Below are 15,205 nucleotides of genomic sequence, written 5' to 3'. Positions count from 1 at the left end.
AAATTTAAGTTGTTATTCACTAAAATAAAAATAAATCTCATTGAACTTGTGCATGACAGTCAAAACTGTTGCATATAGTGATCATATACATAATTGGACTGGAATGATCAGCTTTCTGGGACCTTCAAGAAAGAAAATTTTGTTTGTCTTTAAGTTTTTGTATTTTTGTTTCTATTTAGTAACAAACATTATGCTGCTTAGTCAGTGACAGGCCCGATAAAGGTAACACCTATCTGACATCATTTTGTGAAATTATGAAATAAAATGCAACTAAAATGTCCTGCCATTTCTATGGAAGCCTGTTTCCACCACAGAATAACAAAAAGTTATTGCGATTTCTTATCTCACAATTCTGAGATTTTTTTTTTTCTTTTGCAAAGTGTTAACTCGCAATTGCGATGTTAACTGAGACAAAAAGTCCAAATTGTGAGATAAAGCTCACGATTGTGAGAAAAGTCAGAATTGTGAGATAAAAAGTCACAATTATTTATTTTATTTTATTTTTTTAATCTGTGGCAGAAACAAAAAAACAGAATTATGAAATGTAAACCTGCTATTACAAAAAAAAGTCAAAATTGCAAGATGTAATCTGGCAATTACGAGTTTATAATTTGCAGTTGCGATTATATAAACTCACAATTGTGAGGAAAAAAGTCTGATTAGTTTATTACAATTAGTTTATAACTTACAGTTGCACTATATAAACTCATTTGTGAGGAAAGTGAGATTAGTCAGTTACCTTTTTTTTATTCTATGTCGGAAACAAAAAACATAATTGAGATACGTAAACTCACAATTCAAGAAAAAAGTAAGAATTGCGGGATATAATCTGGCAATTACGAGTTTATAATTTGCAGTTGCGATTATATAAACTCACAATTGTGAGAAAAAAAGTCAGAATTGCAAAATAATCTGGCAATTATGAGTTTATAATTTGTAGTTGCGATTATATAAACTCACAATTGTGAGAAAAAAAGTCAGAATTGCAAGATAATCTGGCAATTATGAGTTTATAATTTGTAGTTGCGATTATATAAACTCACAATTGTGAGGAAAAAAGTCTGAATTGCGAGATAATCTGGCAATTACGAGTTTATAATTTGCAGTTGCGATTATATAAACTCACAATTGTGAGGAAAAAAGTCTGAATTGCGAGATAATCTGGCAATTACGAGTTTATAATTTGCAGTTGCGATTATATAATTTGCAGTTGCGATTATATAAACTCACAATTGTGAGGAAAAAAGTCTGAATTGCAAGATAATCTGGCAATTACGAGTTTATAATTTGCAGTTGCGATTATATAAACTCACAATTGTGAGGAAAAAAGTCCGAATTGCGAGATAATCTGGCAATTACGAGTTTATAATTTGCAGTTGCGATTATATAAACTCACAATTTTGAGGAAAAAAGTCAGAATTGCAAGATAATCTGGCAATTACGAGTTTATAATTTGCAGTTGCGATTATATAAACTCACAATTGTGAGGAAAAAAGTCTGAATTGCGAGATAATCTGGCAATTACGAGTTTATAATTTGCAGTTGCGATTATATAATTTGCAGTTGCGATTATATAAACTCACAATTGTGAGGAAAAAAGTCTGAATTGCGAGATAATCTGGCAATTACGAGTTTATAATTTGTAGTTGCGATTATATAAACTCACAATTGTGAGGAAAAAAGTCTGAATTGCGAGATAATCTGGCAATTACGAGTTTATAATTTGCAGTTGCGATTATATAAACTCACAATTGTGAGGTAAAAAGTCAGAATTGCAAGATAATCTGGCAATTACGAGTTTATAATTTGCAGCTGCGATTATATAAACTCACAATTGTGAGGAAAAAAGTCTGAATTGCAAGATAGTCTGGCAATTACGAGTTTATAATTTGCAGTTGCGATTATATAAACTCACAATTGTGAGGTAAAAAGTCTGAATTGCGAGATAATCTGGCAATTACGAGTTTATAATTTGCAGTTGCGATTATATAAACTCACAATTGTGAGGTAAAAAGTCTGAATTGCAAGATAGTCTGGCAATTACGAGTTTATAATTTGCAGTTGCGATTATATAAACTCACAATTGTGAGGTAAAAAGTCTGAATTGCGAGATAATCTGGCAATTACAAGTTTATAATTTGCAGTTGCGATTATATAAACTCACAATTGTGAGAAAAAAAGTCTGAATTGCAAGATAATCTGGCAATTATGAGTTTATAATTTGTAGTTGCGATTATATAAACTCACAATTGTGAGGAAAAAAGTCTGAATTGCGAGATAATCTGGCAATTACGAGTTTATAATTTGCAGTTGCGATTATATAAACTCACAATTGTGAGGAAAAAAGTCTGAATTGCGAGATAATCTGGCAATTACGAGTTTATAATTTGCAGTTGCGATTATATAAACTCACAATTGTGAGAAAAAAAGTCTGAATTGCAAGATAATCTGGCAATTATGAGTTTATAATTTGTAGTTGCGATTATATAAACTCACAATTGTAGAAAAAAAGTCTGAATTGCAAGATAATCTGGCAATTATGAGTTTATAATTTGTAGTTGCGATTATATAAACTCACAATTGTGAGGAAAAAAGTCTGAATTGCAAGATAATCTGGCAATTACGAGTTTATAATTTGCAGTTGCGATTATATAAACTCACAATTGTGAGGAAAAAAGTCTGATTAGTTTATTACAATTAGTTTATAACTTACAGTTGCACTATATAAACTCATTTGTGAGGAAAGTGAGATTTGTCAGTTACCTTTTTTTATTCTATGTCGGAAACAAAAAACATAATTGAGAAACGTAAACTCACAATTCAAGAAAAAAGTCAGAATTGCGGGATATAATCTGGCAATTACGAGTTTATAATTTGCAGTTGCGATTATATAAACTCACAATTGTGAGAAAACAAGTCAGAATTGTGAGATAAAAATTCACAATTGTGTGAAAAAAATTGTAAGTGGAAAAAGTTTAATAATTTCTTCTGATATGCATTGTCTGATTTATTCAAAATTGCATGTGCAAGCAAGTTTTATTCATATCTTGCCTAGTGCAGTCATTGAATCATTACAATGGTCATTCAGTCAGACTTCAATATTTGGTATAACATGAGGGATTTTTCCTTTTGGGGTGACCTATGATTTGATCTGATTTAAAAGTAAGACACCAAACTAACTTCTCTGTAGATTTTGAAGTGCATTCCTGGTGAAGCTGTTGTATGTCTGCCAGAGCGAGAGATTGCAGCAGCGCTGACAGCTCCGAGGAGAAACAACACATGCTTCTACTAGTGACACTCTCTTCTTAGCATACTCCTGATAGTACACAATCACTTTCTCCTGATGTTGCCTGCGTGTCTGGTAGTCCAATTCCATGATGTGGCATGTTTATTCGCTCGAGTCCTGTTTGGCCTGTAATTATAGCCATTTGATACATGCGACCATTCATCCACCTGAATAGTCCCTCTAAAATTCAAGGAAAATTTAACTCTCAAGTCTTAGTGTAACCTTTCTGGACAAACTTAAATTTCCTAGAAAATTTCCTAATGGTGTGTTCACACTTGTAGTTCTGTTCTCTTGGTTCGCTTATGTATAAAATTATAGATTTAGTCCTGGTTCGCTTAGCATTCACACTGTCTTTTTTAACACCGAAATACAAAACAAAAGAAATAAGGGTAAGTCACAACCAAATTGGACAGATTTTATGATGTGTATTTGAGATGGAACTTACCAAAAATCTAAAACAATGCTGTGCACTGGGCTAAATGTGCTTCTTGTGCAGTTTGTGCGTACATATGGTGGGGTTTTTTACCAGCTGAGAACTCACAAAGAGATTATGAAATGTGTAAAGGAGTCAAAACAGCAACAGGAAATTCTCTTTTGCACACAAACAAAGATCTGCGGCAAAGAAATGGCGGTTCTGATGCCTGAACTGAACTGAAATGGGCACCATAGCTCCCATGATGACCAGGTATGCTTGAGCATTCTGTCCTTTTTAGGGTTGCATCTTGTGACATCATGTCCTGTTTTTGTTCATTTATATGCCTATGGGTCTGTACAAATACCCACACTTGTGATCTTTGCACTTGATCTACTTACATGATGCATTTCCTGTATTTGGCCCAAGTGTTTAAGTGGGTGTGAGACCGCAAGTGTGTGTAGATCTTTTGACTACCCAAAGGGACACACTTACAATGCAAGTGTTTAGAGCTTTATTTTGATTTTCAATGCTTTGCATTTTAAAATAAACGTCTAATTGTCTGTTCAGTAGTCCCTATGTAAAAGACGACACAATTTAATAATTATGTTGCATCTAATTAAGTGATAAAAAGCAGTTGCAAAAGTTGTAGAAATGCTATGAAATACAAAAATCATTGCACCAAAAAATGTGCAAATTATATGTAATATCGAATTAATTTAACTTACAGTGGAATGTTTTCCTCGACATTTCGGGACACGCGAGTTCCTGAAAATGATGTTATTCGTTATGGTGTTCGAGATAGTGTGGGTTTAGCATGCATTAAAGGCACTGTGCTTTGGCATTTTTATGACATGGGATAGTCTTGCTCACTTACTTCCTTTCGTGTGCACATGCTCTCACATGGCTAAGATCACAAGTGTGAGTATTTGGACAGGCCCTTTAGTTGCATTCATATTTCAGTTGACATGCACCAGAGTTCAGTTGAAATATGAAAATGTGGCCTCGGTCCGCTTCCAAACTAACTCTAGTATTGCGATTCGGCTGAAAAATGAACGCAACAACACTGACTAAAGAGACTCGACCAAGGTGCGGATGGCATTCACACCAATTTATCAAACTTTTCACTGGTTGTTTAATGAGTCTCTTCCAGTGTTGGGGGTAGCGCGAGTTACGTAATCCGATTACTGACTAGTAAAGTAATACATTGCATTTAAATTTACAACAAAATATCTAAGTTACTTTGTTTTCCCATTTATTGACCGACAGCTCTTATGTCTCCATGCTGAGAGAAATCAAGAGTAAGTGCAGGGATGTTGTGAGTGCTGTGTGAACATGATGGTTATTCTAGACTAGTTCTAGACTGGGGCTGCGTCCGAAAACCTAGGTAGCTGTCTTGCTGCCTCGCTATCTTATAAGAGAATGACTTGTATGGCAGCGTTTGTGCATGAAGGTACCTCACGAAACTGATTTCGGACAGACTTCTGAGGCTGTGTAACAGTTTAATGATCTACAGCAATATAGCGCGAGCTTTGGTGAGAACTGAACAAATATTTAATTACTACAGTAGTAATTTCTCGATAGAAATGATATTAAAATTGAAATATGTTGATCAAAATCGTACATTTATACACAAACTGAGCAGCAAACGCAACCTTCGGACGCCATCTTTATTTTTCTAGCTCAACTGTCACAGAATGGAAAGCACAGGATTGTGGGATATCAAAGGCAGCTAAGGATACATCTATGCTTCCTTCAAAAATCGATCTGAGGAAGGTATCTCATGAGAGAGGAAGTGAAGCTAACATTGGATTCAGACGTGCCTTGATGCCTTACTACCTTGAAATGTGTCCTCGGAAGGCAGCATTTTCCAGTTTTCGGACGCAGCCTAAATGTGAGCATACATTTACTCATTTACTTCTCCTGTGTCCAATTCTTCTGCGATCCAGAATAGCAGCACAGCTGAAAGTTTTGTTTGAGTTGCGCCCTCTACTGTACAGGCATGAGTTTGCATTTCCTTCAGCTTTAGGCTTATTCATTTCACTTTTGGTGTGAAAGAGCCTTTACGTTTGCCAAAAGTAAAACCATTTTGTTGTTATCAAAACAGCCTAGACCAGGTGAGAAAAAGTAATGCAAAAGTAACGTAACACATTACTTTCCATAAAAAGTAACCATTTTTTTAGGGAGTAACGCAATAGAGTACCTTAGAGATTACATGTTTTTGTATGCAAAACCGGGAAGCAAGTAAGGATTTTAGGACTTCCTGTTCCATCGCCCTAAAGTCAGGGTTTTTTGCTAAATCGCCTGAAATAAGGTCTGTGGTCAAATATTTTCACGTTTTGATCTATGACATAAAACACGGCAGTTATAACCCACTTGTGATTTTTTTTTTTTTTTTTTTTAAACCTTTATTGTGTCTTAAAAACGGTGGTTGCTAACAAGTTGCTAAAAGGGACTACTTCCTTTGGCAGGGACATTAGGGACTCTATCTTGATAGACAAAACGTGTAAGTGTCATAACCCTGTTAAACACAGAGCTTATTTTCTGTGATTTTCCAAAAGTCAGTGGGAAAAATGCATAGGCTTTCAGTCGAGGGAACCCGTGCGCCGCTAACTTCCAGGTTGGCCTACAAAAACACGTCATCCCTGAAGTACTCTATATTGTAATGCATTACTTTTAAAAGTAACTTTCCCCAACACTGGTCTCTTCAGCCTATTCTGTTGTTCATAGTAATTTGCAGTTTCTCACCATTAGAAACTATTGTATCTAGATGAGATTTTAGCTTTTCGTGTGCTTTGGTTTTGTGGCAGGAAGTTGACCACTAATCAGCACAAATGCGCGATGCCATTCCAGTAGAGGAAGAGTAATTAAGACAGGAAAAAATAAAATCACAAGACAGAAGAGGAAGAATGAGAAAGTCACGAGTGATGGATGACTCTTTGTGTTGCATAATTTGTTTTTGAGTAGTTGACAAATAACTATTTTTTGCAATGTTTTATTCTTTTAGGTAAAATGTTTGGTAACACTTTATTTTAAGGTGACTTAGTTACACATTACTACTTGTACTTACTAGTAGTAAAAGTAAAGTGTATCATTACAAGTAACTAACCCTGAACCAAACACTAACCCTAACTGTAACTCTATAGTAAGTACATGTAGTTAATTAATATTAATCAGTACTTATTTGAGTAAGTACAATGTAACTTCATTATCTTAAAATAAAGTGTAACCAAATGTTTTAGTGAACAAACATGTTTTAGAAGCTTTGAAAGTTTGAAACACATTTTTAATCAACTGGTGATTTTGCAGTGCACTTAAACAGACATGCGGCATAAAAAATAACATATTTATAGTGTTTTTACATTTGGGAATAGTGGGTGCTAAGATGTTCTAGTTTTTTGTGCATTGCCGTGTGGTTGCTAGATTGTTGCTAAGTAGTAGTTTACTGACCCAAGTAGTTCTGACTGCTTAGAAAAGTGTTTGAGGAAATAAAAATGTGCAGTAGTGGTAGCACAAATTATTCAATATAGTCTCCGTCTCAAATAATATGGTCATAAAATATATAGTAATGTATAGTTATGCAAGAATTGACAGTAGTGTCTAAAGCTTACATGAGGTATAGCATGTCACACTGCATTCACTGCTTGAAATTTCATGTGAAGTTGCCCTTTTCTTAAATAGCTTGTTGGCTTTTGAACATTATTAAGACTCTGGCAGTATCTGTAACAAAGGACTGTAAAGTGTTTTATAAACGTTGTTTTTTTTCTTATAACGTTTGGTAACTTAAGCTTCCGTCTGTTGAGCGGATAACATGCACAGCTGTAGCTTTGGGTTCCTCCAGTGAGTTGGCACATTTGTGTGTCTGTTTGTTTTAAGGTGTGTCTGTGTGTGACTTAGTCACAAATAACCAGGCAGTTTCAAGAAGGTGAATTTATTCATATATACTGCTTTGATAAGATCATCATTGCACTTTGTGCTTCTGTTTGATCATCAGTATCTTAGCATCTCAACTATTCAATACCTAGATTATTCGAAAATTGCTCATGTCGACTCTGCAGTGCTTCTGGGTGGTTGCCAAGGTGTTGCTTAGGTTTTCAGAGTGTTTTGCACATAGCTATCACTGCGTCCAAAATCAAATGCTTCTATATAGTATGTGAACAACTGTATGCCAAATGAGTAGTATGTCCGAATACATGGCATTCAACAGTATTGTAAAAAGTTACCAGATAACCTACTAGCGTCGAGATTCTGAAGTGTGCATACGATGATCGTTCACTATCCCATGAGGCCACAGGAGCGGATTTATGAATGGCAGTGAAGCGACACATCTGAGGCTGGTAGGTCACATGACAGTGACAACATGGCGGATGTTGTACGTCCAAATTACATTCATACTACCCATATTCATACTGTATACACAGCAAAATCCCCAGAGTTAAATCAACTCTGCTTAGAGTACATATGGTCCCTCTCTAAATAGTGTTAAATGAACACTGAAACAGAGTTAAAGTCAGTTGTATTTTTTTGTGTTTCTCTTTTCTTCAGTGATTTTGCTTGTTAACAGCAGGTGTTCATCACTAATGCTCAATCATCACTTAATTAATCGCTTTATTATCTCATTAACTTTAACTCTGCTTCAGTGTTATTTTAACACTATGTAGAGAGGGACCATATGTACTCTGAGCAGAGTTGATTTAACTCTTGGGATTTTGCTGTGTGGAACATACTTTTTTTAATGGTCGCAAAGTAAGTCATTCAAATGTAGTACCTGCTCAGATGGTTTGTGATTTTGGATGCACTGGATATATTTTATTATCTATTCTAAGGTGTTCAAAAGTCACCATCCTAAAGTCTCTATGATATAAACAGGTATTCTCACTTTCATTTTGTCATTTGTATTATTCAGCAAGTGAAAAGTCTGCTTAGAAAATGAAGAAGTCGCATGATTTGAGGTTCTGTTTTTGTTCCTCTCTCAGAGGATGGGAGCAGTGAGCGCTCACTGGAGGAGATGTCATTCGGTCGACTCCTGCGACGTGCATCCTCCAAAGCCTCGGACCTTTTGACGTTTAACGTGGGCACGGGGGGATCACGGACCGTGCTGGATGGAGAGATCATCTTCTCCAAGAACAATGTTTGTGTGCACCCGGCCGAGCCTCTGCCCGGACTGCCTGAACATCACCCAGGTACACACACGTGTTTATAAATTATGGTCATATCAGTAATGTTATGCCATCTTAATCTTCAGCAAAAGTGTCTTCATGAATTCATTTATAATGAGTTGCATAAGAACATCCAGATGTATTATTTCATGCTAGTGAAAATGTTGGCAGGAATTTTTGTAATTGTATTAATAGTGTGTGTATTTGAAAAACACATGAAATAAGAAGTAATAATGATGTGCTGTATATAAAAACCTTGTACTGTCTATAAGTAACCTTGCTACAACATGCCTCGAATAAAACTCTTCCAAAGATTTGATGCCTCTAATCCCAGCACACCCTGACCCGGCAAGTTGAATGAAATCAGCCAATCAGCTTAAAGCCTTCCAGATTGAGTTTTTTTTTTTTTATAACTGTGACCTCTTTCAGGTTACCTGTGTGTGCACCTGGAGAAAGACGAGACACTCGGCTCCACCCTCATCCTCACCTGGGTGCCCAACTCTCGCATCCAGCGCCAGGATGAGGAAGCTCTCCGTTACATCACACCCGAAAGCTCACCTGTCCGTCGCAACCCCAGACGCCGAGTCCACCGGAGCCACTCTCGTCCACCGCCCGCCCCTGAGGAAGAGGACGATGAAGAGGGGGTGGAGCCGGCTTTGCAGAACCAGCAGCTTTTGGAAGAGGGCGATGAAGGCTCCTGCGAGCTGTCTGCGGACGAGGTTAGCCGTGACAGCACCCTCGGCTCGGATTCGGACACCTTCTCCTCGCCCTTCTGCCTGTCGCCGGTCAGCGAGGCTCTGGGCGAGAGCAGCAGCTCCGTCTTCCTGGATAATGAGAGCAGGTGAGAAAACGTATAAACGCAGAAATAGCCAGACCTGATAGTAAAGAGTTTTGTACAACGTCGGGTCATTTCATTGCACCCCAAATATTTGATATTGTTAAAGGGTTAGTTCACCAAAAAATGAAATTTCTGTCATTAAGCACTCACCCTCATGTCGTCCCAAACCCTTAAGACCTTCGTTCATGTTCTGACACACATCCAAGGAAAATCCAAGGGTATCTGATCCAAACATAGGCAGCGACGACATTGCATCTTATGAGGTCCAGAAAGGTACTAAAGACACGGTTAAAACCGTCGACGTGACTACAGTGGTTCAACCTTAATGTTATGAAGCATATAATGACTTTAATGACTTTATTCAATAAAATCATCTGTCCTCTGTCATACTGCTATGTTGTTTTCATTGCAGAGCTTCAGTGTTTATGTCTGAACGCAGGCTCAGTATCAGCTGGCCAATACTGAGCTGCCGTTCGGACGTAAACACTGAAGCTCTGCTTTTTGTTGTTGTTAGGATGACAAAAAGTTTTAAAGGGATAGTTCACCCAAAAATGAAAATTTGATGTTTATCTGCTTACCCCCGGGGCATCCAAGATGTAGGTGACTTTGTTTCTTCAGTAGAACAACAATGATGATTATTAACTCCAACCGTTGCAGTCTGTCAGTCTTATAATGCGAGTGAATGGTAACACAATTTATAAGCGTCAAAAAATATGCATAGACAAATCCAGCTATGTCCAACTGCATTCATCACTCGGTTAGTGAGGTCTGATCGTGCTCTGACAACGGCAGTGATGTCTGGCACTCATTGAAGTATATGTGTGAGACATCACTGCCGTTGTCAGAATGCGATCAGACATCACTAAGCGAATGCTGAATGCAGTTGGACATAGTGGTGTATTAGAGGTAAAAAGTTATATAAATACTGTTCGGTTTCTCGCACAAAGCGATCGTTTTGTGTCTTAGGACATCAACGTGTCCGCACGAGCCGCAAGGTTTAATTTGGATTTGTCTATGCATATTTTTTTTACTCTTAATGGACTCCATTAAGTGACTACAATGTATATTTTAGCTTACCGTTATTTTAAGTTTTCACCCTTTTGTCTTCGCTGGTTCATTACCCCAGTCTTCATTGTCACATGATCCTTCAGAAATCATTCTAATATGCTGATTTTATGCTCAAGAAACATTTATTATTATCAATATTGAAAACAGTTGTGCTGATTAATTTTTGTGTGGAAATTTCAGGATTCTTTAGGGTTTAGACAGTTCCAAATAACAGCATTTCTTTGAAATAAAAACCTTTTGTAACATAAAATGAATCAGTTGTGCCAGTAAATAGATTTATTAAGCATCATCATAAAGCAGAATAAAAATATTTATTAAAAAAAAAAAAATTTTTTACTGACCCCAAACTTTTGAGCACTAGTGTATATTATGATTTTACTGTAGTAAAATACTAATATATTACCAATGGTATTTTGGCAGAAACTGCATTGTGAATTTATGTCCTGGTACCTGATAACTTGTTATAAATTATTTATTTGTGATCTTAAATAATGATATAATTTATCATCTTACTAGACCATATAACATTTTGAATTGAAGTTACATGTGAAGTGCTGAATTGCAGCAGGTGTGTTCAGTGGGTGTTAGCATGCGTCTGTCATGTACATGCTGTGCTGCGGCAGGTCTGTGTGTAGTAAGAGGAGCTGCTCAGAGCTTATTCATAATTCATAGACCAGCTCAGCATGACTTGTTACTTTTTTTCAGCACAGCATCATGTGTTTCTGTTCTGAATCTCTACCGCATCCTGTGATCACAGTCCGTCTCCAATAAGTGTTACCGCAGATTTAGTGATATAATGGTTTTGTCGACAACAGTTTTTCACACCCTGTGTTTGTAATGGAATACCAGCATAATTATTGCAAACTGTATACCACATGCCATTTATAAAAAATAGCATGTAAAATTATACACATTAGGCAACAATGAATGTTGCAAGTATGTTTCAGACATAGAATATTTATATTTGGTAACTCAGAAGTTAATCATATTTCGAAAATTATGTATGTATGTATGTACGTGTGTGTATGTATGTATTATATTTCAATATATAAAATATCTAGAAACATCCTGTTCGCTATTTTCACCGTAAGTTATAAGATAATTCTTTCTTTGCACTTACAAATTTCATATTTAAATGTTATTTTTGCTGTATATTATATTTAAATATTATATATTAGTGTACATTTTTTATATTTATCTGTTTAATATAATATATAAGTATATTCATGCAAAGATAATTTTTACTTAATACTGAAAGCAATTTTTACAGTAAAATTACAATTTAATTTTTTAATTTTTTACAATTTTATACTTATAAACTGTATTTTACTGTAGCGTTTACTTTATTTTTCTTTGAAATAACTTTTTTTTCAAATATTGTCACTCTGAATTTTATGCTTGTAATGCTCCACTGTGACCACACGGTGGAGACATTTCAGGGCAATATGCATGAGAGAGAGCATTTCAGAAGTGCAGGTTGGCAGGGAGAGATCTCAGTCTCTGATCTTCCACAGATTCCCTCCCCCAGCTGCTTCATCTAACATTCCCTCTTTCAGCATGATTTCCTCCCTTTGTTATTTGGCCTGCGGGGGTGAGGCCAGGACATGAGCTGCCCATTGGATCATAAATATCAGTGGTTTGTGTTTGACTGAGACTGTGATGGACTGCTTCATTCCTCTGTGTTCCTTTTGGGTGGAGAACGTTCTCTATGGCCTGTTTTTTGCAATTAATTTTCTTGCTTCCACTTCCTCTTTGGATCCTTCATGCTTATGTTTGCCTCTTTCTGGTTTCTGTTTTAATCTGCCTGTATAGTTTTCTTCCTCTTACTTATGTGTTTCACGCCGTACTAAATGTTTTGTTTCCCTCCTTTTCTGATGTTTTTCTTTTTCTCCCTTGTCATGGTTTGGCTCAGTATAGGAATTAAGGATTAAAGAATCCATGAACGTCCCTGGCAGCTCAAATCTCTGGGATCTCTGCCATATTGTACACCTTTGTAGCTTTTTGGAATTGGATTTTCTTTATGACCATTTTCCGCCCTGTCTCAGATTTTTAGAATTACGCTGGCCATTTTTCAATATGTAAATTACCGCTCTTATGATTAGCTAGCCTCTTAGTGCGTGAAACTAGAATCCCCACTAAGATGCTTAATGCTGAATAGATTTTCATTGTAAACGTGGGTGGTCATATGTAAATGTGCTCATGGGTCTGGCAATACTATTTACAACTTTTACAATACTATTCTAAGTGACCTGTTTTGTAGCTTTGCTTACAATATATCTGTGTCTACATTGTTAGACCAAGACAAACTCAGGTTTGAGAGACAGAAAAGAGTAAAATATTAAGCTGGAAGTGAAATCAGTCCATGTGAATGGCAGAGGTAGAAAAACCATAGATCCTATCCTCAACACCAAGACCCAGTTGCAGACTTTCAGGTCACGTTTTGCTGAGGCTGATGTAACTGTAATGTGTTAACAGTGTTGGACAGCTCTGGCTCTGGGGGCATTTGTTTCAGTATGATGTAATAAACAGCCCCTGAGGGATAGTGCCTGTGGGAGTTTAGTCCCTGCAAAAACTTCCCTGAAGTCGCATTAGTACAAATTCACCGAGTTACCAGTTATTGGATGAATGGGTGGGTGGATGGATGGATGGATGGGTCGGTGGATGGATGGGTGGATGGATGGGTGGATGAATGGATGTGTGGATGGATGGATGGGTCGGTCGATGGTTGGGTGGATGGATGGGTGGATGAATGGATGTGTGGATTGATGGATGAGTGGGTGGATGGATGGGTGGATGGATGGATGGATGGATGGGTGGATGAATGGATGGATGGGTGGGTGGGTGGATGAATGGATGGGTGGATGAATGGGTGGGTGGATGAATGGATGTGTGGATTGATGGATGAGTGGGTGGATGGATGGGTCGGTGGATGGATGGATGGATGGATGGGTGGATGAATGGATGGATGGGTGGGTGGATTAATGGATGGGTGGGTAGGTGGGTGGATGAATGGGTGGGTAGGTGGGTGGATGAATGGGTGGATGAATGGATGTGTGGATTGATGGATGAGTGGGTGGATGGATGGGTCGGTGGATGGGTGGGTGGTTGGATTAATGGGTGGGTGGATGAATGGATGTGTGGATGGATGGATGGGTGGATGGATGGGTGGATGGATGGATGGATGGATGGATGGATGGATGGATGGATGGGTGGATGGGTGGGAAGTGGATGGATGAATGGGTGGATGGGTGGCTGGATGGGTGGGTGGATGGATGGGTCAGTGGATGGATGGATGGATGGATGGGTGGATGGGTGGATGAATGGATGGGTGGATGGATGGATGGATGGATGGATGGGTGGATGGGTGGGAAGTGGATGGATGAATGGGTGGATGGGTGGCTGGATGGGTGGGTGGATGGATGGGTCAGTGGATGGATGGATGGATGGGTGGATGGGTGGATGAATGGATGGGTGGATGGATGGATGGATGGATGGATGGATGGATGGATGGATGGGTGGATGGGTGGGTAGGTGGATGGATGAATGGGTGGGTGGCTGGATGGGTGGGTGGCTGGATGAATGGATGTGTGGATTGATGGATGAGTGGGTGGATGGATGGGTCGGTGGATGGATGGATGGATGGGTCGGTGGATGGATGGGTGGGTGGATGGATGGATGGATGGGTGGAAGGGTGGATGGATGGGTGGGAGGGTGGATGGGTGGATGGATGGGTGGGAGGGTGGAAGGATGGATGGGTGGATGGGTGGGAGGGTGGAAGGATGGATGGGTGGGAGGGTGGAAGGATGGATGGGTGGATGGATGGATTAATGGATGGGTGGGTAGGTGGATGGGTGGATGGGTGGATGGATGGATGGATGGGTGGAAGGGTGGATGGGTGGATGGGTGGAAGGGTGGATGGATGGATGGATGGATGGATGGATGGATGGGTGGATGGATGGATGGATGGATGGATGGATGGATGGATGGATGGATGGATGGATGGATGGATGGGTGGGTGGAAGGGTGGATGGATGGATGGATGGATGGATGGATGGATGGATGGATGGATGGATGGCCACACAGATAGTTAGTTGGATCTCTAACTCTAACTAACCTTAATTCATCATTTTTCTCATGTTCTTAACTATATATCTATCCAACTAACTAAATAATCAACCAAGTAACCTGTCAATCAAGTTGCCTGGTTCAGTTTAGTTATCTTATTTTCTTGTGTCTCTCCTGTTCCTAACTAACACCTAACCAATCAATCAGCTAATTTAGATCTGCAGTTTAGTTTGGTTTAGTTAGGTTACCTTAAATTCTCTTGTTTCTCCCTTTCCTAACTAACATTTATGTGGCTATCTATCCAACTAATCAATCAATCAACCAACGAACTTCTGTCCATTTAGTTGGTTAGTTTAGTTACCTTATTTTCTCAAACA

General features: G+C 38.2%; 1 protein-coding gene across 5 annotated transcripts in view; it reads left to right on the top strand.

The window, feature by feature from the left end:
- Positions 1-15,205, top strand: part of tbc1d16 (TBC1 domain family, member 16) — a 54,268-nt gene that overhangs the window by 1,151 nt on the left and 37,912 nt on the right. For 3 of the 5 annotated variants that reach the window (XR_010894588.1, XM_067381485.1, XM_067381482.1), the window contains exons 2-3: positions 8,675-8,881; positions 9,287-9,698. Coding sequence is in view for 4 of the 5 variants with exons in the window: in XM_067381485.1 (XP_067237586.1) it covers positions 8,707-8,881; positions 9,287-9,698 (587 nt within the window). In the remaining variant the exon portion in view is untranslated. Of the gene's footprint in view, positions 1-4,183; positions 5,593-5,646; positions 8,036-8,674; positions 8,882-9,286; positions 9,699-15,205 lie in introns of those variants that run through there. The other 2 variants (XM_067381484.1, XM_067381483.1) reach the window with 2 other exon arrangements.

The sequence above is a fragment of the Chanodichthys erythropterus genome, chromosome 3, assembly GCF_024489055.1.
Source record: "Chanodichthys erythropterus isolate Z2021 chromosome 3, ASM2448905v1, whole genome shotgun sequence".
Taxonomy (NCBI): domain Eukaryota; kingdom Metazoa; phylum Chordata; class Actinopteri; order Cypriniformes; family Xenocyprididae; genus Chanodichthys; species Chanodichthys erythropterus.
The sequence above is the reverse complement of the archived record's forward strand: the minus strand, read 5'-3'. Positions and strand labels throughout refer to the sequence as shown.